This window comes from Myxocyprinus asiaticus, chromosome 25 (genome assembly GCF_019703515.2).
Source record: "Myxocyprinus asiaticus isolate MX2 ecotype Aquarium Trade chromosome 25, UBuf_Myxa_2, whole genome shotgun sequence".
Classification (NCBI taxonomy): domain Eukaryota; kingdom Metazoa; phylum Chordata; class Actinopteri; order Cypriniformes; family Catostomidae; genus Myxocyprinus; species Myxocyprinus asiaticus.
In genome coordinates, this window is record NC_059368.1 from 110001 (window position 1) to 137232 (window position 27232).

The 27232-nt window shown below is 37.7% G+C and overlaps 1 protein-coding gene across 2 annotated transcripts in view; it reads left to right on the forward strand.

Annotated features, from left to right (window-relative positions):
• Nucleotides 1–27232, forward strand: part of LOC127415730 (1-phosphatidylinositol 4,5-bisphosphate phosphodiesterase beta-1-like) — a 114625-nt gene that overhangs the window by 1537 nt on the left and 85856 nt on the right. For both annotated transcript variants that reach the window (XM_051654586.1, XM_051654585.1), the window contains exon 2: nucleotides 4648–4725. In XM_051654586.1, coding sequence (XP_051510546.1) covers nucleotides 4648–4725 — 78 coding nt within the window. The remainder of the gene's footprint in view (nucleotides 1–4647; nucleotides 4726–27232) is intronic.

Sequence of the window (27232 nt, forward strand, 5' to 3'; positions counted from 1 at the left end):
AGAATATCCTTTGGGATAGATAGAAGTCAAATTAAGTTCCCCCAAAACTACACGATTACGTTTTACACATGGGAGAGTTTGGGGGTGGACTGGCCATAGGGAAAACCGGGACTTTTCCCGGTTGGCCGGCCGTGAAAAGTTTCCGAATGGGGACGAATGGGCCGTGATAAGCTGAAACGGGCTGCCGCGTTATGCCGAACGGGCCGTGACAGGCTGAAGAGGGCCGCAATATACAGAAAAGGATCGCTTAGTCAGCAAAAAACAGTTAAGTCAACAAAAGAACTACTTTCATGTGCTCATAGTGTGTTACACATTTCCTTTCTTGAAAACAAACTATCCCCTTCTCCTCTTCCTCCTGTTTTGATTAGCAGTATGATCTGTGGTCTAGCCAGCCAATCAAAATGTACCACCTCATCTCTGATTGGCTGAAATTCTGGCACATTATAATGTTGTAAACTTGTTGAGCAAGCAAGTGGTCAAAGCTATGAGTGCACGCAGAGTGGGTATGAGGAGAGAGCGAGTGAGATCTTGCACACGCAAAAAACAGTTGAGACAAAGTTCAAAGTTCACACGCGTACAAAATAACTTTTAATGCACTCAAAATATCATTGTGCACGCTCAGAATTTTGCATGTGCAGAATTGTGGCACATATATAACTCCATATGCATGAGCATGAGCAGGCATGCACTGACAGAACTAGTTCTGTGGGCAGTTCTGATGGCCAGACTCCAATCCAGTTTTCTTAAGTTTCCCCTATTTAAATATTTTGTTTGTCCTGTGCGATCTTTTCTTCCTCTTCTGGCCTTTACTGTTCTTTGACTTTTGGCATGTGAAGTCGTTTGAGTTGTAAAGACTGTGAGGGATCGTCTGTTCTGATTGGACAAGTTGAGCGGAAACACTTTTGAAACCCAGATCTTTTGAACTGTGCCAGTTTTAATCTTTCACTTTGTGTTGTGCTTGCTAATAGTCATTAGAGGCTCCATAAACCGGCTGCCAAATAACACAGAAGGAGGGCAGTTTGTTTCGGTAACTGAGGATATTTGACTTGCCATTCGTGTCTGTAATTTTAAGGCATGATTTTCAATGATGTTTTTCAATGAAACTGCTCAAAGAGGACTTTAGGAAATGTAAGAAATCGCAGACATTACAGCATCATTTTCTGTAAAGATGCTTTGAAACTGTGTACTGTGAAAAGTGCTATACAGAAAAACAAAAAACAAAACAAAATGACAACTTTAAAAAAATAGAGTGAAGTGATTTAAATGATCATTTAAATATGACACGTCAGTAGTGCTGGTGGTATGACAGCAGAGATGTCGACCAGTAGAGATTGTGCCAGATCATTTACACCGTAGTAGATGGTATATTATATACTGCTTTACATTATTTACATGAGAGAGCGACAAAGAAACATGGAGTAATGTGAAAATACAGAGCTGGACACGTTCCAAACCAGTCAAGACGAGGAAGAACGTGTTATTAACGGGTTTGTTAAATCTGAGTTTACGTTGTTGTCCACCTGCCAAATTAATACAGAATTTAACTGATTGGTTTTTTAATATTAGTTTTACTGTTACATTTGGGTTAGGATTACTCAATTGTTTCATAATGTGAAGCTGTTTCTGCTTCTCACTGATTTGTTGTGAATAATCTGATATTTTGGGACATATCCAACAAGTTCTAGATGAAGAACCTTTATTTGCTAAGTACATAATTCAGTGTATTGTCCAAAATTAGGCATTACCACGTGGTTATTTAAGTGTGATATATTTTTTATTTGGTCACATGTCCAAGCGCTACACCTGAGTTACAGCATGTTTAATATCAGTAATTGAATTCTTTCCACTATAATGACACCTTCAGCTGTTTATATCCACTTTTTGATCAATAATCAGGACTCTTTATTTATTTATTTATTTATGTTACTACTAAGGAAACATCACAGGTATACTTAGAGTGCAAAACCCTTTTCTGCTTTTTTTCTGGTCTTTTCTTTATCTCTTGAGAGCGCAGTGTATGTTTGTGGTGTTCGTGTGTGTCTGTCTGTCTGTCTGTCTGTCTGTCTGTCTGTCTGTCTGTCTGTCTCTCTATGTCTGTTGACATGCAGCAAAGAGGTTTTGATGGAACGACTCGAGCTTCAGCTCTTCAGTATCTTTGCAATAACAAAAGGGTTAGCGAGCTCATTTCTCCAGACGAGATTGATTTTCCTCTATTGTTGCACTTGTTCAGAGCCGCACAGTTCTAGCGTGCTGCTGTATATACCTTAAATTCCCCCGTGGTGGCTAACAAATATGTCACTGAAGCAAAATATTATTGATAGCAATGACATTAAATGGAGAGCAAATAGAGATTTTCTTTCTCTTGAGAAAAACACTCCAGTAATCTCACATGTGTCTCTTCTAGAAGTTCACAAGAGATCTCAACAATGTCTCAATTCATGTGAAAAAAAAACAAAAAACAAAAGTGTGCAATCAAAAATCAGAGATCTCAATATGAACTCAAATATTTCTCATCAAATTCTCCCATGAGCAAATGATCTGAGTTCTGCTGTCCACATTGATTTTATGGCTCTATACTTAAACTTGATGTCAACAACTCACTCATTTGTATTTCTAATTGGTGATATTAGGAAGCACATTTTGAGTACTGTAAATAAAACATAACTGTGAATTACATTACAGATAAAGTGTCATTTGTGTGCCACTAGTGTCTCCAAACACAGTAGCACAAAATTATGACTTCTTTGAAATAATGTTTTCAAAAAGAAGCTTCCTGAACACTCACCTGTCCGCCATTGGTCAAACAGATAGTCCCGTCCCAAACACCACTGGTTGAGTCAGAAGTTGACATGTTGCTCAAACAAACAGATGATTGTGTTTAAAGTGTCACAGTGTTTACACTCTTCAGGAAGTCAAATGACCAATATATTACTGACAGATCTTAATGCATCTGAACATACAGTTGACACACTAGGAAGTATTTCAGCGCTGAGAAAATGACACTCAGTATCTTTAAGTGTCTTGATCTATGTAAGAGCAACATGTGAGCAATAAATGTTCTCTGGAAATACTTCTGTCTTCTCTTTTTATGAACTTGAGATGGATGAAATACTGTGAATGGAGCAGACGGCTGTTTCTGTTGTTTCATAAAGGCCATGATGCACAAAGAGCAGCGAGATTATGTTTCGTTAAAGGAAGCAGAGATTTGAAACCTGCCCTTCAATACCTTCAACATGAGCAACAAGTCAATGCCAACAATCTGTACTGCTGTATCTCTGCCAGTGTTTCTCTTAAAGAGACAGTATCTGCTTCCAGTTAAAACACCCTCACTATAGGCAATAAATCAGTTAAAACAGGAACCTGTTAGACATGTTTTTGATTATATGCTTGATCTGATACACTTATAAAACCGTCAAATCTGCATGTGATCTATGAGGGTTGTTTGTCTCTCACTTCATATCGATCACATATTTTGTTTAGTAGTGTAGAATAATCACACCTAAGCATGTCTGATTTTCCATGTGAAATTGATTATTAGAAACCCCCAGCAGAAATGAGCATAAACGGCACTGTGGGGGAATTCACAAAGAATGAATTGTACTTGCCATTAGTGTCATATAATTCTACGCGCTGTCTGCATTGTCATACTTTACTGTGACTGTACAGCATCACTCCAGCACTGTGATCTACACCCCTTGATAAACTCTTTAAAATTGTTCAAGTGCACGTCTGCATACATGCCTGTTTGTAACACATCAATAGACAAGGAACACAAACATCTTTCTAAGATAAATTCTGTTTACCACCTGCTTTCTGTGTGTGGTGAAGGCACGATGTTCATTGCATCCTACAAATAGTTTTGTGAAAGGCGTATTCTGTAATAATCCAAATTTACATAGAAAGGAAACGTGATTGTGCTAGAAAGAATGATGGTGACAATTTAAATACTTACAACTCTATTTCAGCATATTTAATGCCTGATTAAACTGGATTGTTGATGCTTTGTAAATGAGATACAGAACGCAACAGTATTGCTCAGGACAAAAGTGTGTGTGAAATGAAATGCTTGTTCTTTTTATAGAAGTCCAGTAATATCTACAGTTGCTGTGTAGTTCTCCTGAGCATCTCGCTGTGTGTGTGTATATATATAACACATGAGCTGTGTGTCTGTGTTTGACAGCATCACAACACACTATTTGGCCTACAGTCCACTGAATCCGTTCTGCAAATCGAGTTTGTCTGTCTGAGATAGACTGAGGGGCCATTCACACAGGACACGTCCATGCATTCTGTTGCACTTCGTTTTAAATGTAGGAACACATCCTGTATGAAAATCTGTCAGTACGTGTGGTTTGGTGATGAGCTGCACCGACTGCAGACTCAAAAACATGCTTAGAATTACCATGTGCTTTAAGCTTGAATTGTTTTGATGGTAGGAAAATTCTTTATTACTGGTCAGGGGGCACAATTAAATGTAATTTGTTTTATTTATTGTTATTTTTATATAATAAATTGTCTATATTAATGTTAAATTGACAATCCAAAAGAAATGTTCATAATGTCACAAACTAAAAATTGTTATGTTATATGAACAACTACTACACAGTGAGTGTTGTAAACTTTACGTTGTTTTTTATTTTTTTTCAGGACTCGACCACGGTAACACCTGTCACACTGCGTGTCGACCCTCAAGGTTACTTCCTACACTGGACCGATCAGAATAAGGTAATTAGAGGAACATCTATCCAAATTCTTAATGACTGATTTGAATCAGACTGTGTCCTGCATTAGACAACTGCAAAATTATTGACAATTATTGATAGCAGGTGCCGTACAGAGTGCTTTGCTCTTTAATGTGGTGTTTTCTCAAAGCCTGATGATCTTTGTGTGTTTTACACTCTTATTGTAAAAATATGATTGCCACGGATTACTGACCGTTTATGCGGGCAGCACAAATGCAATTAGACATGTTTTGTAAACTGACTCTGAAGGAGAAGTGTAGAGTTGTTGGCATCTGATATAGTAACACAAGGTGAATGTAAATATTCGTCTTTGAAAACAGCAAACGTTGATGTTTGATATTCTTTCACTGCACAAATGATCTTTTGGAAAAAACTTGTATGCAAATTGATTTATTAGTTAAGCTACAGGACTGCATGAAATGGCTTTCACAATGCACTGAAACTTCCTTGTGACGTATAACCTATTCAAACTGCATATTCAGTTGTATTCACATTGTAGGACGGGACTTTTTTTGATCCATAAGGATTTAATTGGATCAGGGGGAATGATGATGATGTTATTGGGTAATATTATTTTTCCTAGCCCGCATGACACTTGGTTACATTATGTCAACAGAAAGTTGTTTCAGAGACAGAGAAAGTTTATTATATGTATTTTGATGAAAGTTTATGAAAGGAAACTGTTCTTTAGAATAACGTACACTGATGAATAATGCACAAAAAGACCAGGAACATGCATGTGTTTTTTCTATCTCTCTAATTTTCTTCAGCGCTCGACTCATCTTCCACTTCAAACACAAATACAAATAAGTGTGCAAACCGCATCAGATCAGATTACAGAAACAAACTGCGACAGAGTTGAAAACTTAAACCACAGAGCAGAATAACTAATGGACTTGTTTGGTTTAATGGCTTCAGGACAGAAATTCACTCACACATGCCAAGTGTTTATATGTAATCATTCATGTCATTGCGTGTACTGTACTTAAAGTGCTGTATCCCTTCGGTACAGATACATGTACTGATGCAGCTCTTTCATGTATGTTGTTCAGTTGTGTGTGTTTGTGTAAACACTTGTTTTATTCCATGTGGCTTCACATGTGCACTTGTGTGGCATGTCCACCAATGGCATTCAATAGATTGTTCTGTTACACACTCGTGTCTCTTGCGGCTGTTCTGAGGTCAGAGTTAAAACAAGTGTTGTCACAGTAGCTCCCACAGGACTTCAGTCATACAGTAAATCTGTAACTGATTTTCAAACAATAACACACAAATACTACTTACAATACACTGCTCATTTAAAAGGAATTATCCATTGAAAATGGTCAAATCTTTATCATTTACTCTCTCATGTCATTCTAAACTCATGTGACTTTCTGTGTTTTGTGGAACACAAAGGAGAATTTTTGTAGATTGTACCAGTTGGATTTGTTTTTAATGTGCAATTATAATGAATGAGGACTTGAGCTTTCAAGCTTCTAAAAAGGACAGAAACACACCGCAAAAGTACCATTACAGTATCATAAAAGTAAACCACATGACTCCATATGATCTCTCGCTGTGAGGAACAGACTGAAATGTAAGTCATAATTGAATGATAATCTTCCCCTCCTCTATCCATTTATCTGTCCTCTCTCTCTTTCTTGAACACACACAGGCTGTTTCTTAATTGTTTAAAAATAAATAATTAAATAATAATTGTATTTATAACTCCAGTGAGTAAGCTGAAGTTGACTGTGGTAAGGAACACAAAACTCCATAAGATGTTGATTAATGGAGAAAAATAACCTTGGGAGAAACCAGACTCACTGTGGGGGTCAGTTCCCCTCTGACTAACATCATGAATATAATGACAATATTACTTATGTATAGTGAAACTCATGGTTTAAGATGATTAAACTAAGTAAGTGTTAAGGGTCAGTGTTTAAAACAAAGATTTAATATGAACTGTAAGATTAATGACTAATGTCTTTGAAGTTCATCCTGGATTAACTGCAGAAGTTCACATTGATGCATTGTCCTTTGTTAGTTGACTGATGAAGGGTTTTGTTGGCAATTAATTGATAGTCTATGTATTCCATTATAAGAGTGTAGTCCATCAATAGACAAAGGTGATGCAGGCAGAGATCAATGAGGTGCATCACAGTTCAACCGGCAGGTCATTTCGGTGAGGATCAGTGGGGTCCATCCTAAATCCAAGGTTCAGGCAGTGGCATATGAAGTATCCCATGTCTTATGGTTTGAGTTGGCATCAGTTCATCCTCTGAAGTCCATCGTAAAAGACTGAAGTGATGTCTGGCTGGCACCGGCTGCATTTAGTCGTCATCACTCAGTGACACGCAGCAGTGGAGTCCGACACCAAGCAGGAACAGAGCTGGATCTGACCGGTTCTGGTAACCTCGGGATATGAATCCCAAGGTTGAGACATAGAAACAAATAGAATAATATTAGTGTAGATGCTATAAAAGTTATTCAGAGTTATAGAAAAAGTGTGCAGGACAAACAGACTACAATATATTTGTATTAAAAGAAATCGCAGTCGATTGCAGTTTGATAATCACACTTTGCCATATTGCAATTTGAATTAGATTAATTGTCAGAATGTCATTAATTTGATCCCAAGTTTATAACATTTTGTGAAAGTTGCCGTTTTACCTATAATTGCATTTTTATGACTCAATTCTGTGATTCTGTCTGCGTTTTTGCATCGTGAAAATCATAGGGCCTTATAAAATGTTACTCAAAAGTTACTCTTTATTAACTTCTTGTTTATAGAACCATGATGATTTCAGTTACAATTTTACAAACATTTTTCATTTTCATTAAGGACATTGAACTTGTCGAATCTAAACTGAAAGCTTTAGAAGTTTCTATAATACGGCCCCTGATGTATAAAAGCAACACACTCACAATCGTATTGTTGTACTGAATATCAGTCATATGTTCTCCTGCGTCCAATCACAGCCGTCGGCTGAATGGCTGCTTACTGATAATGTTGTAACAGTGACATCCATCAAAGTGCTTGTTGTAGTTTTGCTTACACGTAGCAGAGAAATCTTGACACAGAGGTGTTTTTCAAAGAGTGTATAAGTTCAATAACAGTTCCTCTACAACACTCGATAAGCTTTAAACCGTTTAATGTTTAGCGTGTCGCGTTGATGACACATGACGTGGAATTGTTTAAATACAGGGATCATTTGTTTGCTCAGTTGAATGGGAATGTGAAGTGCTGATGCATTTAGAATGTCGATGTACTGTATTTCAACACCCTTCTGGCTGTAAATGAGCAAATCATTTGACTAAAACATTTGCATGAAGCAACAGGGATATGGCCACATTCCTCTGCCGTAGATCGTAGGACGGGTCTGGACTTTCACACTGGAATTTGACAATAACTCTTAGACAAAGCAGTTCGTATAGTGTGACCGCTGTTGAGTCCCACCATCCTTTGAATCACAGTTTGCGTGTCACAGGGTTACACTAGATGTAGTTTATGTTATAACTCAGTTGTAATCCTTTGGGGTGGGTGGGATGTAACCACTGCAGTTATTAATGGATATAAACAGATATAAACATGGAAACAAATGAGACTATGGATAGTCCAGATCATATTGTCTTGAAAGTGTTTCAAATGTTTGAGTTCATAATGAGATCTCAAACTTTTGATTGCACACTTTGTTATCTAGGCAAATCTGAGCACAGTTTGAGACGTTGTTGAGCTCTCTTGTGAAACTCAAGAGGAGACGGGAGATTACTGGAGTGTTTTTATCAGGAGAAACATCTGAAGCAGTACAATTCAGCAAAAGTCTCCATTTCATCTAGGGGTGGGCGATATCACCAAAATCGTATTTCACGATATGAGTAATTTTATATCACAATTAGGGCTGAAATGATTAGTCGACGTTATTGACAATGTCGACAATAAAAAATTGTTGACAAAAATTTTCATTGTCGAATAGTCGTTCATACGAAACGTGTGAGAGCAGCACTGCAGTTCTCGACTGACTGAGGAGAGGACGAATTACACAGATCACAGATGCACTCTAAACTTTCCAAACAGCTTCAGCTGATGTACGTCACACAGTATGAGGGAATTATACAAAAATATCAAATAAGTAAATACAGAAGCACTCTTGTTGTGGAATAAGTGGAGCCAGAGCTCTTTAAAGGAAACACCCCGGCGTTACATCTTTAATGCGGTTATATTTAATGCGTTATAGCTTTATTAAAGATCAAATAATACAGAAGCAAATCATGTAAATAACTACAAACTCTGAAACGGTCATTTCTCTGTGCGGTCAACGTCTCTTCTATGAGTTGTGTGAATGTCCCGATCTAAGGGGGAGAGATTGAAACTGCACCCGTCTGATGTCACAGGACGCAGCTAGATTATAACGTGATGACTCGTGACTTATTGAATCATAATATGTGTCACTGTGTGTTTATTATCCTGAAGAAAATTGGCAATATGCAGCTTTATTAATAAGAGAGAGTTTGTTTGAGTTAAAGATGGATAGAAGTGAACAGAAAGGTGAGAGAGGGTAGTCTTCGCCCCATTATACACGGCAACAAAATACGTTTTTGATTTGTTGTTGTTTTGGCTTGTTTTCCAATATAAATATCTAAAACACCTTTAAAACAACGTACATTTACTTTAGCAGATATACTGCAGAAAAAAGAAATATTATCTGAGAATGTTGAATATAATATTAAAAATACGAATATTTTAAAATATCTTTAAATACTTTAATAAAAATGCATTGACCTGAGAAGCAGCATATAAGATATTTAGACTTGCTTTTAGAGAATACATCTTGAATAGAAGTATATTTTGTCTTTACTGCACTCACAGAAGTATAACCAAGAGTAAAAATACACTTATATACAAAATACACTTATATTTAAAACACCCTTTAAATACAGAATAGTACATAAATATGGTAATTATATCTCAAAGTACCATGGTATTACCATCTGATACCATCATTGTCATTGCCCAGGTGGCTCACACTCACAAGGAATGTGGCCTGTGATCAGAAGCTTCTAGTACAGAAATACAACAGCTAGACACAGAATTACAGGAGAAGATGAATCATGTACAAGTATTTAAAGAGGAATGTGCAAAGGAAATTATGTTCATATGGGCATGGGTTTGTAGAGGTAGTAAAATAAATAGGAAAAATAAAATGTAAAAATAGTGATTATTCTTTTTGAACACATGGGTTTGTATAGGTAGCATGTAAATATGAATTATTATTATTATTTTACATGCACATACATTTCAGATTACACCACAGTGTATACTTGTAAACTGTATTGTACTGTACTGTACCATGGCTTTGATAAACATCATGTGATTAGTATTTTAGATGTCTGTGACGGTATGCTCTGTGCATCTGGTTGAAAAAAAATGAAGTAGCTTAAATGTAACAAGCTACTTTAAGTGTGTACTTCAAGTGTGTACTTCAAGTGTGTACTTCAAGTGTGTACTTTAAGTGTGTACTTCAAGTGTGTACTTTAAGTGTGTACTTTAAGTGTGTACTTTAAGTGTGTACTTCAAGTGTGTACTTCAAGTGTGTACTTTAAGTGTGTACTTCAAGTGTGTACTTCAAGTGTGTACTTCAAGTGTGTACTTCAAGTGTGTACTTCAAGTGTGTACTTCAAGTGTGTACTTGCGTGCTCCAGAGATAGTGCATACGACACACACATGAAACACAGATTTGCGCATATTAAGCGCTTATGAAATGCCGAATGCGAGATGAATATAACTGAATTTGCTTGGGCGGCCTTTGAAATGTTTTTAAACCCTGTCCATGTTTCTTAAATTCTCTCAGTCTCACGTGAAGCCCTTCACATTGATAGATAAACCCATGCTGTGCACATGATTATATACATGATATATAGCAAAATTTCTATTGATTGACACTTTATATTGTTGCCACGATTTACATCGTCATACTGTATTGCCCAGTCCTTATTTAATCGTATTGTTATATAGCAGATATAATTGAGATATTAAAGTTCTTGTTTATGATCTCGTATGGGTCACTTCAGTTTGTGGGTTGTTGATCTGTAACTCAAATTGTGATGTTCAGAACATATTATTTGTCTCTTCTGTTCATGTACGGCTATAAAAATTATGAACCAAAAAATGAAAAGCCATGAACAAAACTACACACGTCATAAAAAAATAAATGACCCAGATGACATTAAAACTATGTCCAGAATTTAAGGTTTAATTTTATATGATAGACTGTATGGTGTTGGGTCATCACTTGATGTAGAATGGGGATCCTGAAGCAAACCCACTTTGATAAGCACTGATATAGATGGCTCTAACCCTTCTGTAAGTAATATATTCTGTAAGTAACTTTATTTCTTCTACCACTTTTACAGAATCTACTTTTCCTCTGCAGCCTAAAGTTCAAACTCTGTTTTTGCTCAACGGTGCAGTTTGATCTGATTGTGCTGGCACCAGCTCTGTGCCTGTCAGCATTATCACAATGGGCAAAGTGTAAAACTGCAACCAATCTACTGAAATTGAGTTGTGCTCGATGCCAAGTTGAAACGGCTCCGCTACTTTTCATCAAATGTGAGTGCAAGTGAATTTCACCATGGACATGTGGAGCTGTTATAATAAGTTGCTGGAGGAAGACGGTATGATACCTTCACTGTGCTGTCCATCGAATACGAGATTTGGGTTGTTTGAAAGACTACTTGAACTTAACCCTGTGTAGGAACTAGTGTTGTCAAAAGTACCGGTACTTCGGTACCAAGTCAATACTAAAATAAAAAAGATGTAATGATACCAATGTTTCTGCAGTACCGGTAGTACTGAGCACCGACTCAATCCGATACCAGCACGCAATATGACTGACACACGACAGCTTTAAAATACTAATTTTGAGCGCATGCTTTGCTATTCCTTACACTGAAATTGATAATTAATCAAATAAAAATTGTCCTAGTGTGATTTATTAAACCCCTGGCTGCAATCATAGTGTGGACGAGCTGCGTACTTTAAATAAGTCCGACCGCTGATCCACTAGAAACTCCACAGACATCGAGAATCATTCACGTTATATGAGATGACAGAGCAGAGCACTAATCCACTGTGAACCACACAGCATATGTAAAATATATATTTATATAATTAAATCACAGCATTTGCACTTTAATCTCAGCTTTATTTATATCACATTTAAAACAACAGAGTTGACCAAAGTGCTTCACAGTAATAAAATGTAAAACATAACAACATTTAAAAATGACCACATACACAAACACCAGTAATCTAAAATACAAACACTCCAAAACTGTGTCCTACATTTCATTTGTCAGACTCAAAGACCAGTGTAAAGAGATTTCAGACGTGACTTAAAAGTCTTCAATGATCACACTGATCCGTGTCACGAACTGTTTATCTAGAAAAGTGAAGCTTCCGTCAAAAAACACACGTTATAATAAAAGCACAATTCAAAATAAAAGCTAAATGCCTGAAATTGAAGAAATAAAAATATATTACAACTGTATAATAAAATGTAATATTCACTGTAATAATAATAATAATAATAATAATAATAATAATTAATCAAAATATCACAAACGAGAAAGCTGTTGAATAAAATTTTGGCAAAAAAAATGCAATGACATTGAAAAGTTCTATTTTCACTTTAAAAGTTTTAAGAATTTATCGATTAGACCATTTTGATGATGAAATTAAATTAAACTTTAAAGTATGTTCTGGAAAGTTCTGGAAAATAATAATAAATATTATAAAACTATAATTATTAAAATAATTATTAAATAATTAAAAATAACTAAACTGGTGTATTCAGTAGCATATGATAATATTAGCATGTTTTTGCAGTGGTATCGAAATTAGTATCGAGAACCGAACTAGTGTTGGTACCGTGACAACACTAGTAGGAACACTGATTTTCAACTCTATGGGTACAGATGAATGAATGAGCGCCTTATATAAAGTGATTTTTATACTGGTCTGCTGCGTTCCGAATCTGAGTGTGGTTGTTCACAGCACCTCCTGCAGCGCTGGTCGAGTTTCAGACTCTTTCAGGTTCAGTCGAACACTCGTGCTTTTCCATCATCAACTTACATCATCACAAATGTGCACATGATGGAGAACACAATGCAGTCGCTATATTTGTGTGTTTTTTATTAATTTGGTGTCATTATGCACACCAGAATGAACGACACTTGAGCCTCTGTGTGTCGCATGCCGCAATTCATCAGTTGTACATATCCAGGAGAAAGTGACTATATCTGATGCGAGCAAACGGTCTTTTTTGAGGAGACAGCTGGTTACTTGCAGCGCTGCTTATGTTCCCCTGCCACTCATGGTGCACGTGTTTGTGAGAGTTTTTGTGCAACTGATGACGTTGTCATGATTAAATCGGCAAAAACATATGCTCAAGTTATTTTACTTCTACTTCCTGAAATGACAATTTTCCTCAAACCACGTCCTACACTGGTCTTTGCAAATGTTTACTTAACAAGTTTTTGAATCATGTTATGTAGAAAGTTTTACTCATTAAGGGATATTAGTTAATAAAAGTGAATGTTTATTATTGACTCTGTAAATCTCCCTGGGTGCCGACATGCTTGCGGGACATCACACACCTGCATCTCAATGAAATTGTTTGTAGATTTCTGCACATAAGTTGGAAGTCCAACATAAAAAGTGGCATTCCAGTGCACTTTTCCCAGTTAGAAGTTGGAAATTCCGTTAAATGGAAAGCAGCATTAATCATCACAGCAACAAACTCCAACAGAGCGCAGCATGATATTCTGTCGGGACAGAGACAGTGCTCAACATGCTTTTATATAAAACTAATCTAATCCTCAAAACAATAATGATAATTCAGAATTGTATTATGATATTCCATGGTCTGTTCGAATACTCGATTTTTATTGGCTGGAATTAAAACCATTTAATGCACACCAAGCAATGGATTATTCCTTACATAATAAAATTGACTGGGTCCCACAGTAGCAATTATGCAATATTCAACTGGGTTCCAAAAAAATAAGTGGAGTAGTTTTTGCACACATTGTTCATTCACATAAAATATTTTAGTAAAAATGTATATGTCGGTAAATAATGCTTTTTAAGCTACTATGTGTCATTATTTATAAAATATAAAATTGCATATCAATGAAAATGATTAGATCTCATTCTTTCTTGTGTTAATATAATGAAAAACTGTGGATTAACATGCCTTAATATTTTTTTTATTTTTATAGATTTTTATTAAATGCCTTTAAAATGGCTACAATGGCTGTTTGGATAAAATGATGGTTCCTCTGATTAAAAAACAACAACTTTTGAGCCATTTCAGAGCAAATACGTAATTATCAAGATATATATTGAATATCATTAATAGGCTGATATAATTTCTGATTAAATACCTAGAGTATTTGAGTTGTCAAAATGTCCAATATGCCTAACCCTCCTACTAGCAACTGCTTAGCAACACCACACATTACCCTAACATAGAGGCAGTGAGTGTGTATGGGTTATATCACAGCTCACATTTGCTTCAGAAAATCTACAAATCTTTTTTATTCTAAAATTTAGAGCATTTACATATAGAAGTCTTAAAGATACAGTAAAGTAGCCTGTTCAATTGTAAGGGTCACAAAAAGCTAAATGATTGTTTTTGGTGCAGGAAACCTTAAAGAAGTGGTAAAAAATGCTGCAAACATAGAATATAACATATAGCATACTATAGAATAACTTTATCTGAACAATCTCATTTGTACATCCAAACACTGTTTCTCGTTGCATTCATGTCATATGATTTTATTTGCATAAAGACTGTCAGTGGTTGTTGTCAAACTGAACAAACACAAACATTTTTTCATTCTTCTGTTTGTCACATCAGATCAACACACCAAGTGCCTGGACATTCTTTGAATATTTCAGCGGTCTGATCCTCATTTGAATAAATTTAAATCAGAAGACACAAACATAAGGCCTGTTTCATTTTCCAGTGTGAATTTGCATGTTACACTAGACAGAGTGTTATTCTGCTGAGACAGGAAGGGATTCTCATGGAACACCAATAGGCATCTGTCCATGTAATATCTGTACTGTAAGACCTGAAACAAACTCAGTTACACAAATGCATATGCAAATTCTTGACCAATGCATGGCACGTGTGCGATTCCTGAAGATACTTCACATGCGTGCACGTTCACCCTAACACATTAGCATGTGTGCAGTGAGTATCATTTCTGCCTATGAGGAGCATTGCAGCAAATAAAATGTGCAATGTCCATTGTGCTATAACCAAATTTTGAGCACTCAAACTTTGGGGGTTGCTGTGAAAGTGTTTGGTCACCGTAATGTTCCTTTTATGCTGCGCGCTGCATTACAGCCTTCGCACACAAAAATTGTTTTTAAATAAGGATAAAACGTGGGTAAATGCCCAAAATTATGAATTAAAAAAATTATGAGGGTGTTGCTGCACATTGATGTACCTTGTGATGAAAGTTTACAGTAAAAAAATATATATCATTATATGAAATAATAAAAAAGATATAATGCAATAAAATAACAATACAAGAATTTTCGGTCTCTTCTGTGAGCTGATACATTTTAATCTGTATTAATGATTTGTTAAGTTCACTAGCACCAGTGCTAACACCTATAAAGTAAGCGTACAGACCTGCTTTGGATGTAAATGTCAGAGTTTTCTCTTTGCTTCGCAAGCATTATGCATTCCTTGAGCTTCTCATGGTCATCTTTCTTGGGCTTTGTAACAAACATTTGTTGTTTTTTTTTTCCATAAAAAAAATGTTATCGCTATTTTTATTCTCTCTGTGATCCAGGTTGTTCCCTTATTTGTTATTTGATGTTTGTAGGTGGGCATACAGACATCAAGAACTGTTTAAATGTACATTTTGAAAGGGGGGCCTGGGTAGCTCAGTGGTAAAAGATGCTGGCTACCACGCCTGGAGTCGCTAGTTCGAATCCAGGGCGTTGAGTGACTCCAGCCACGTCTCCTAAGCAACCAAATTGGCCCGGTTGCTAGGGAGGGTAGAGTCACATGGGGTAACCTCCTCGTGGTCGCTATAATGTGGTTCTCGCTCTCGGTGGGGCACGTGGTGAGTTGTGCGTGGATGCAGCAGTGGATGGCATGAAGCCTCCACCACGCTATGTCTCTGTGGCAATGCACTCAAGCACATTGGGAATTGGGCATTCCAAATTGTGAGAAAAAGGGGAGAAAATCCAAAAATGTAGGTCTTGAAGACTTCCAGCTTTTTGTTGATGTTTGCTGTTTGAGACACTGTTGAGCAGTCTGTTTGGACAGGACAGATGTGTAGGGCCTCCATTCTGTCAAGAGGTATCTTACACCCCATTCTGTACTGAATCTCTGGGTCTCTTCCAAAACCTAGTGAGCTGCCTCACTGTCTACATAAGCATCTGTCTTCAATGGCACCATGCTAACTGGAGCTGGAACGCTTTACATACTGTAGGTGGCAACTCTGTGCATTATTCAAAAAGCGCTCCTCATGCTCCTTTCATTATAGCACTGTACTTTTTAATATCTACAATGAAAATGCTATGTTTAGTGGATCAGAACCATTTCTAGTGTCCAAATTTATGTTCATGATATACTGATTTACTGCATAGGGAACTAGGGAGCGAGATGAAGCACAGCACACATTTTTGTCTGTGTTTTGCTGAGATTCGTGTTTCTGTCCATAATAACCCAATAGATCATTTCAATTGACTTTTTAAATGGTGACTGTACCGTGATGAAAGGACCAGCACTGCTGGTCACCGGCTTATGTTGTGTTTTGTGTGCTGGTCCCCCATGCGGCATGGGATGCTAGTGTGCTGGTGTCCCCATCAGGCTTCTGAACTAGCTTAACCAATTTCAGCTGAAATACCAAGCTGTTAAACCAACTTCACCAGCTAGGTTTTGCTGGTGAAAAGCATGGCCACCAGCTGGACCAGCACCAAACCTACCCGTATTAACCATCTCAGACCAGCAATGGGAATTGCATGCTGGTGAAGCTGGTCTTTTTAACTTGGTAAATTGAGCATTTCTGTAATCCGGTGTCTCCTCACACTCTGGTTTATATTAAAGTTCATACAATGTCCTGATCTTAATTCTAACTTCTGCAGCACTGATGTTGCCGACAGATGCTGCAACTCTATTCACACTGTCTTAATTAATTCTCACTTCAGTTTCAGTGAAGATAACCTGTGCTTTTGTTTAATGGGTCAATATGTGTTGATTTTCCTTTTTTAAGCTGCCTGATCTTATGTTCTGAAACATGAAAAAGATTTCTAGAGAATCTAACAATATAACAGGCAGCTAAGAGAACACAATGGTGTCATTCATATGCATTTAAATTCCACTCATTTCAATTTGACATGCTGTGTGTCCATGATTGCCCACGTGTGGAACCTACGATGATGTGATAGTGTTTTGACACAGACGCTGAGATCTTTGATGGTTGAGGTGAGCTGAGATGGTTGTTTAGGTGAGCTTTGATGGGTTAGGGTTAGAGTTTAGTTGTCATGGTTGAAGTAGTCAATGTGATTGTCGAGGTAGCTGAGGAAGAGGAAAGTTTGTGCTTGTAACGTTGCTTTTCCTTGGATCTTCCTCTTTTTTTGCTCTATTTCTCTTAAGTGTGTCAGATATGTAGGTCACATGTCTTTTTTCTTGTGCGCAGTCAATTCAATTTGGAGAATGATAAGAGGGTATCAAATTTAAACGGCAAGCAGGTGCTTTGGGGCCAGTCGTAGACAGAGGAGCCCATGATACTGAAAATACTCACTCCCCAGTGTCATAGTTCCTCGAGAGAGAAAGAAAAGAGCTAGAGACAGATCAAAACAGATAGAATATTACTCAGTGAAGTGATAAACAAAAATAATTTTCAGCCTTCAAAATTTTCAAGACCACAGAATTAACTTCAGGATCACACAGGCATAATGACACAACTGTAAAAATACATTCTGTAGAATAACATCAGGGTTAGGGTACTGTGTATGTTATAGACCATTTCAAGGGTGTAACCAATAAAAACAAAGGAATTAGAACGCTACTGATCCTGAAGCACTTCCGGTATCATTAATATTTTTCTCAAAGAACATCAAACGTTTACCTGAGTGAATTATCCAGACGTGTTGTTGATACTGAGTGTCTATGCGAGAGAGGTGATGAAAGTGTATCATAGTTTAGATGCTCTTTAATTTAACACTTTAATTTACAGTACGTTAGTTCCAGGCATCCAGGGAGCATCCACCCACTGAACAACATGGTCCACATTTTATTAATGACATTTTATGACAGTTGTGTTAACGTTAGTAAAGTTAATTGTGTTAAAGGGATAGTTCACCCAAAAATTAAAATTCTCAAATCATTTACTCTCCCTCATGATATCTCAGTTGTGTATGACTTTCTTTCTTCATCAGAACACATTTGAAGAATTTTAAGGACCTACTGAGCTGAGATATTTGACTATTTTTCTTCAAATGTGTTCTGATGAAGAAAGAAAGTCATACACAACTGGGACATCATAAGTGTGAGTCAATAATGAGAGAATTTTCATTTTTGGGTGAACTATCTCTTTAAAGTCACTATGAATGACGTGCCACCCGCTGTTGTTTTGAATGAGTTTGACAACTGATAGGAAATGTTCATGGAACAAAGACATCACTTCCTTAAACCGACGAACAGTCCTCGAAATGGTCTTTAAGAGATGATGTTCTGAAATGCTTTACTTCTATCAGTGATATTGTGAGAAACGGCACAGTCCACAAAACTGAGAAATGGTTTTCTCTTCAGCTGCACTTTTTGAAGCATCAAAAGCTCCTCTTGATCACATTGCTGAAGTTTATTACAGAAAAAGGAAAGAAATGGGGGACATCACAGATCTCTAATCAAAAGACATTTCAGTGGTTTTGTTCCTGAATGAAATTTTCTATATATATTTAATATGTATATATTTGACTCTATCTGTCAGTGGATTACCAGCTTTCTGACGGACAGGCAGCAGCTTGTGAGACAGGGGAAACTCACTTCTAGCACCTGTACAATCAGCACTGGTGCCCCCCAGGGATGTGTGCTCTGCCCACTACTCTTCTCCCTCTACACCAATGACTGCATCGCCAAGGACCCCTCTGTCAAGCTCCTGAAGTTTGCAGACAACACCACTGTCATCGGCCTCATCCGAGATGACGATGAGTCTGCATACAGAAGGGAGGTTGAACAGCTGGCTGTCTGGTGCAGTCAAAACAACCTTGAGCTGAACACGCTCAGAACGGTGGAGATGATAGTGGACTTTAGGAGGAACACCCCAACACTGTCCCCCCTCACCATTCTAAACAGCACTGTGGCAGCAGTGGAGTCATTCAGGTTCCTGGGCACTACCATCTCACAGGACCTGAAGTGGGAGACACACATTGACTCCATTGTGAAAAAGGCCCAGCAGAGGTTGTACTTCCTTCACCAGCTGAGGAAATTCAACCTGCCGCAGGCGCTGCTGATACAGTTCTACTCAGCAGTCATTGAGTCTGTCCTCTGCACTTCAATAACTGTCTGTTTGGTTCAGCTACTAAATCAGACATCGGAAGACTACAAAGGACAGTTCAGACTGCTGAGAGGATTATTGACATTCCCCTACCCACCCTGCTGGAACTGTACACTTCCAGAGAGACGAAAAGGGCTGGTAAAATCACTCTTGACCCCATTCACACAGCACACTTCCTCTTTGAACCGTTGCCCTATCGCCAGTGCTACAGAGCACTGAGCACCAGAACCGTCAGGCACAGGAACAGTTTTTACCTCAGGCCATCCATCCCATGAACAGTTAAAACTGCCCACAAATACTTTCCTTTGGTCAATACAACCATGTGCAATATTCAATCCATCTGTTCCTACTTATATCCATATTTCATTTATATTCTTTAACATATCCTACCTCTTCTTCAATACATCACCTGCACAGAACTGTATATCTGTATATAAAATATTCTAACAACATTGTTGCACTGTTGTATATTTCTCTGTTATATCTTATTTTTTATATTTTATCACTATATGTATATATGTTTAAATGTCTATGCTTGTATGTATGCATATACGTTGCATTCTGTTGTACTGGAAGTTTCAGTCACCATGACAAATTCCTTGTGTGTGTAAGCATACTTGGCAATAAAGCGAATCTGATTCTGATTCTGAAAAATTCTAAATTTTATAAAAATATTATTATTATTTAATTCGTTGCCTTGGTTGTTGGGTTAAAAGCAGAATTTCATTGAGTCTCATTCATTAACTTTGTGTATACATGTATCTGTGTGTAAAACCTGTCTGCAGATGTTTTCATGCAGACATAATGATTCATCAATAAGTCTGCACTAATATGTTTTTCAAAATTTAGGATAACATTTTGAATAATTTAAAACCACAAACACAAAAACGAATGCTTATGGCCTAAGCTAAAATATTTGTTGATACACATTATTATTAGAAATGGAATAACTAAGTGACCCTACATTAAGTCAAACTTATTTTAGTGTAGTAATAATGATGTGTGTTTTAGCTCGATCTGAGTTTCTGTATATAAATGCATCTCACCTCATGTAGTTTCGGTCTACAGTATATAAAAGATGTTGAACTGGCTTTGAGAATGACACACTTGTCTTTACCGAAAAACAATGCTGTCCTGTTCTGAGATGCATCTGTAAAGAGTGTTAGGAACCGTTTACAGAGAGTGTGTTTTGATTTTAGATTTTGTGAAGCACTATGTGCTAAATCACAAAAAGGTGCTATACAAATAAAGTTGTTATTATTAATGATCAATGGGTGTACAGGTAACACCTTATATTGAAGGTGTGCATTATATTAATTACTGACTGCAGACACATACTCTATTTAGAATAATCTGGATTCATCAACATTAGAAAAAGGGTCATTAATCAACAGTATTGCTGTATTAAAACACTGTCATGATTTTTCAATGTAGGTATTAAAATGAACATCAATATTATGAAAGATAAATTACATACACTACCATTCAAAAGTTTAGGGTCACTTACTCATTTCACATTTTAGAGTAATAGTAAAGTCATCGCAACTATGGAATAATAGAAATGGAAATATGGGAATTATGTTGTGACTAAACAAAATCCAAAATAAATCAAAACTATGTTATATTTTAGCATCTTCAATGTGGCCACACTTTGCCTAGAATTTGCAGAAATGTACTCTTGACATTTTCTAAACCAACTTCTTGAGGTATCACCCTGGGATGCTTTTAGTATTGAAGGAGTTCCCATCTATGTTGGGCACTTATTGGCTGCTTTTCTTAATTATTCGGTCCAAGTCATCCATTTCAAAAACTTTTATTTTTATTTTTATACAATTTTAGTTTTGTAATTAAATAAATTAATATGTTGGCACAATTATGTTTTTGTCTACAAACTAATTTCAAACATTTAAGCATACAGATCAAAAGATTTTTAAGATCATGAGAAACATTTCAGGCAAGTGACCCCTAACTTTTGACCGGTAGTGTTAATGTACAAATAAAATACAAAGGAGTGTATTTTAAAAATTCTAACAACTCAAGTGTTTGAAAGATTGTAAAGTCGCCGGGGAAGAACTGCACACGTAGCGGCCAACGGGCTAGAGGTTGGGCCGCCTTCCCCTCTCACCTGCCGCAGGCCTGGGAAGTCAGACCGCCAAGGACGCCGCCACCCCTCGTGCCGTGGACCCTGAAGGGGAGCGTGTGCGACCGACGGACCCAACTCATGCCTGGGCCATTCCATGGACACTACCCCGCTCATCACGGAGACCCGTCTCACCACGAGGATGCCAGATTCCCCCTTTGTTATGAACACTACTCCCCCTGAACACTATATTATCCTGCTTTATGGACTTGTTATTTTGATTATTATTTCCAATAAATGCCTCATCGAGGCTTGACGCCACACCCACTGCGTCTGTCTCTTGCTCACCCCGCCACAAGTTTCACACATCAGTATGTTGATGTAGATCAACACGCTGACCACCTCAAGTGAACATCTGTCATTGATCGATGAGTTTGAGGGTTTAATTTTCTGGTCATTTGTTGAGAAAAGTGTTTGGCTGACCTGCAGACATTCTTCATTTTGAGAGGTTTGTCATTAAATTTGCTGAAGCGATGAAGCTGTGTTGAGATGAATCAGTTTCACCCTCAAAACCTCAAAGGATCAAGTGGATTGAGATTGAAGCTGAGGGCCGTTACTCTTGTTTATCTCACTGTTTGTAGCACTGCAGTGTGTGTGTGTGTGTGTGTGTGTGTGTGTGGAGCCAATAAGCTTTATCAGTGAAGAACACAACTCATAAGGAGCTCTTCAGTCCCGATGCTGCTCTCTCACTTGTTCGATCAAGTTTTATAAGAGTTGAGTGACTGAGTGCGACTGTAAGTGTTAACGCTCTAAAGAGCTTTGCAAACAGATATGAATTTATAAGATGTGTTTTAAATTGTACACAGTGAATAAAAAGCAGGTAGATTATGCAGATGTCTGGAAGTGGATGATTGTTTAATATGACTGTGAACTAAGAATCACTGGATTACACAGTTGGTGAATTAATTTCACTTGCTGATAGTGTACAAAAAAATTCAGTTTACCCTCACCTTTCTGTAGGCTCTAAAAGTGCATTAATTGTGGCAGAAAAATAGCATGAAGTTTCCTTTTGATTCAGTCCACTTGACATTGCTATGGGAAAGGTACTTTTCGTCGATGACCTAATTAAAACTCTTGTACAATAACGGCAATCTTCTGATTGGCAATGATGTTTGAGCCCCGCCCCTTTAGGCGCGCATTAGGCTTATATAAGCGGGCGCTCAAGCATCGTTACTTCAGATTTTCTTCCTTCACTACTACGAACATTCAACTTCATCTAGGAAACCCTCTACTGCTTCGCCATTAAGATTCAGCGAGAGACACTAACAGGACGACTTGTCGCCTGCACTCCTAGCATCTGCTTTGAGAAGGATTACTGCTCCCCTGTGTGTTTCGGTGGAGTTTTCTCTGTATATACTGAGATACTGTATCCTTTCATGTATATATATATATATATATATGTTAGTTATATATATATAGTTAGTGGCCAAAAATATCGGCACCCTTGGTAAATGAGCAAAGAAGGCTGTGAAAAAAAATCCACATTGTTTATCCTTTTGATCTTTTAATAAAAAATAAAAAAAAAACACAAAAATCTAACCTTTAATTGAAGTAAAACAATTGAAACAGGGGAAATATCTCATTATTAAATAAATATTTTTCTCCAAAACGTATTGGCCATAATTATTGGCACCCTTTTATTCAATACTTTTTGCAACCTCCCTTTGCCAAGATAACAGCTCTGAGTCTTCTCTTATAATGCATAATGACACCTGGCAAGGAATCTGAGTCCATTCCTCTATACAGAATCTCTCCAGATCCTTCAAATTCAGAGGTCCATGTTGGTGGATACTCCTCTTCAGTTCACCACACAGGTTTTCTATGGGGTTCAGGTCAGGGGACTGGCATGGCCATGGCAGAACCTTGATTTTGTGGTCTGTGCGCCAAACTCATCTCAGGTGTTTACTGCCAAAAAGCTCTTTTTTTTTCTTCATCTGACGACAGAACCCGGCCGCATTTGAAGCTCCAGTAGTGTCTGGCAAACTGAAGACCAGAGTTGGGTAACGTTAATTTAAAAGTATATATAAGTTAGAATATTGTGTTGCTCATTAAAAAAGTAACTAAATTAATTAAAAAGTTACCTTTTATGGAAAGTAAAGCATTACGTTACTTTTGTGTCACTTTTTTCTCACCGCCACTCTCTTTTCTGCTGTGCATTCAATACAAATACAAGAGATATGTAGAGACATTACAGGTCATGCTAGCTACTGTACAACACTCATGTCAAAACAACATATTAAACAATCAGATATGTAAAAAGTCGGTCTTCACGCCATATTTATAATAAAGACTCAATAACATGAATATGCATGACTTGTTTTAACATCGACATGGCAGCCAATATGAATAATGAAGAATAACCAGTTTCTTACCTAAAGCAGTAAAGTCCAACACTTGAACCTGCATCACATATGCCATCATGTGCTGTGCCCATCGACAATGCCAGTCAGCTTAAGATGTTGTTCAGAAGTCAGGATAAAATTCAGTGGGGAATGCCAGCCTAACATGTTCAAGGAATAAGTCTGATAATAAATGAATATTTTTCACTTAATCATCTCAGTGCACGCTTGTTTTGAGCTGATCTACGGTGCGTACAGACGCCACTGATTGATCGCATAAAACTGCAAACGCGCATGTTGATACAACTTGAATGAAATAGTTTTTAATGCTACCAAAATGTCTTCAAAACTTTGTTTCACAAGTCAAATTATTTGTTTATTACAGAACAAAAATGTTGAATATTTTAAGAAATTAAGACATTTTGTCTGTTTACACAAACCATGTAGTACGTTGCTCACAGCCGCTGATCCAGAGTCAGCTTTTCTCATCCCATTCTCCCAGTTAAGGAGAACTGTAACACGGAGCAGTTCGGCTGCATAAGTCAGTGAATTGAGCGAGTATTTCACCCTGTATATAATGCCATGGCCAGTGGAAGACTAGTCTTATAATCCCTCTGCCTAAACGCCTTTACTGATTGATTTATTTTTTAATGCAGCGTGCATTTACACATGAATCAATCACGTTTCACTCAACCGAATGTTGAATGTTAAATACTTTAACACAGAGCAGTTCAGATGCAAACTGATCCTAGAGAAGTAGTTACGGGCAGCTTTAAAACAAAGCAATTCAGATGCACAAACAGTCAGCGATCATTCCACATTGTATATATCTGTATAATCATGCCGTGGCCACGGGAAGACTTCTCCGGCTTATGCCTGTGCTATATTATACCACGAAAATGTGTGTTTATACACTTTTAAATGCAGCCTAAATGAATCAGTCATGAGAATCAAAGTATCACTTACCTGAATGTTTCATTTTTTTACATAATGTTGCCTTATGAGAACACATTTCTTAACTCTTGCTGTGACTGTCATGACAATGGCAAAGTTTATGACGGCTGCTCATTTAAGCTCCAGTGCACTTAAAATTCCACCGTTGCAAATGATGAGTACAACTGGATTTACATTCCTTTACCAGCAATATTTTGCCATTTTTAAAACATAAATCTCAGGTTGGGCTAAAAGAAGACTTCTTGTGCTCTGCCCATCGCTCATAAGCATGGCTCATACTCTCTAGAACTACAGTACCCATCATGCACACACATACTACAACTTCACTGAACATCTCTAGTAAGCCTCCCACTCTCAAAACTACAATGCCCATCATGCCCCTCCTCGAAGTTTGCACATTTATACTCCTGATTTATCACAATACGGGGAAAGGAGAGGTGTGCAAAAGCAATGCATTACTTATTTTAAAAAATAACTCAGATATTATGGTCTAAAATAAAAAATATTGCATTGCTTTACTCATTACTCGAAAAAGTAATCTGATTACATAACACACATACTTTTATCGCGTTACCCCCAACACTGCTGAAGACGCTTGAGTATGTTGTTGGATGAGAGCAGAAATAAAAAATATTTACTTAAAAATGAGATATTCCTCTTCTTTCAATTGTTTTACTTCAGTTAAAGGTTAGATTTTTGTGAATTTTTTGAATGAAAAATCAAAAGGATAAACAATGCAGATTTTTTTTCACATCCTTCTATTCTCATATTTACCAAGGGTGCCAATATTTTTGGCCACAACTCTATATATTTATATAAAGATATATTTACATTTATTCATTTGGCAGATGCTTTTATCCAAAGTGACTTACAAAAGAGGAAAACATAAGTGAATCATCTTAAGGAGGCAGTGGTATGAAAAGTGCTGCATTACAAAGTTTCACTAGTATCAGAATAGCATTCAAAACAGAATAAAGTGCAACAGGAATTTTTTTTTTTTAATGACTGGTTAAGTGCTCATGGAAAAGATGTGTTTTTAGTTGTTTTTTGAAGACAGAGAGTGAGTCAGCTTCACAGATGGAGTTGGGAATGTCGTTCCACCAACGTGGTACGATGAAGCTGAAAGTTCGGGAAAGTGTTTTGGTGCCTCTTTGTGTTGGTACAACAAGGCGACGTTCCTTAGCCGACCGCAGGCTTCTGGTGAGAACGTAGCTCTGCATAAATTATTTTAGGTATGCTGGAGCAGACCCAGTGACTGTTCTGTATGCCAGCATCAGAGCCTTGAATTTGATACGTGCATCAACTGGCAGCCAGTGGAGAGAGATGAGGAGTGGTGTAACATGCGCTCTCTTTGGTTCATTAAAGACCAGACGTGCTGCTGCATTCTGGATCATTTGCAGGGGTCTAATTGCACATGCAGGGAGGCCTGCAATGAGAGCGTTACAGTAGTCCAGTCTAGTTATGACAAGTGACTGAACAAGCAGTTGTGTGGCATATGAGTTTGTTTTTATAAGCTTCTGGGCTTTTAAAAAAAGAGCTGCTTGTGTGCAGCGCATCTTTTTAAAGATGTCGTTCCACAAGTGTTCCTCATGCGAGTGGTACATCCCACCATCAGACGAGCATGAGAGCTGTGTTCATGGGGCCGTGCCCACACAGAAACAGCTCTCATGGAGACAGACTGCCCTCACTGTGAGGGCATGAGTCTCTGGACGTTGTGCTCTAGGATCGCCCTCATTCTGAGGGATGATTCAACCTCCAGTGCCCTCCTACCCGCCTCCTCTGGGTTAGAACCGAGGGACCACTTGAGGGGGCAAGGCAGGGCCATGCATCCTCGCCAGTACAATATGTGTGTGATGAGCTCCGGCCATCTGTTGGAGCGCACAGCCTAATCATGTTTGGTGGTACTTATGATGGGGATGACTCCATGTCCCTCGCATCATCAAACATGACTGGTCAACGGAGGCCTAATCAGTCCTGGTTTTCAGAGATGATAGAGGAATTGGACGACTCTCCGTGGGAAATATCACTGAGGAGGGACCTCCTCTCTCAAGTGCAAGGCACGATTTGGCATCCCCAGCCAGAGCTGTGGAACCTGCATGTGTGGCCTCTGAACTAGAGTACATCAAACCAGCTGGAAATGGCTCAGTCTGAGATAAACACCATTTTACAGGCTAGAGCACTGTCCATGAGACTCTGTGAACTAAAATGGCAGGTGTTTGCAAACTGGTGCTCTTCACGTAGCAAAGAACCAGCGATTTGCTCCATAGTTGAGATTATTACATTCCTTCAAGAGCAATTAGATGCTGGTCTTACGCCATCAATGCTTAAGGTTTATGTAGTGATGATCTCGGCATTTCATGCCCCAGAGGCGAGTTCTTCTATAGGCAGACACGATCTGATCATAAAATTCCTTCGAGGTGCGAGGCAGCTTAACCCGTGTTGGTTAATGGAGAAAAATAACCTTGGGGGAGAAATCAGATTCACTG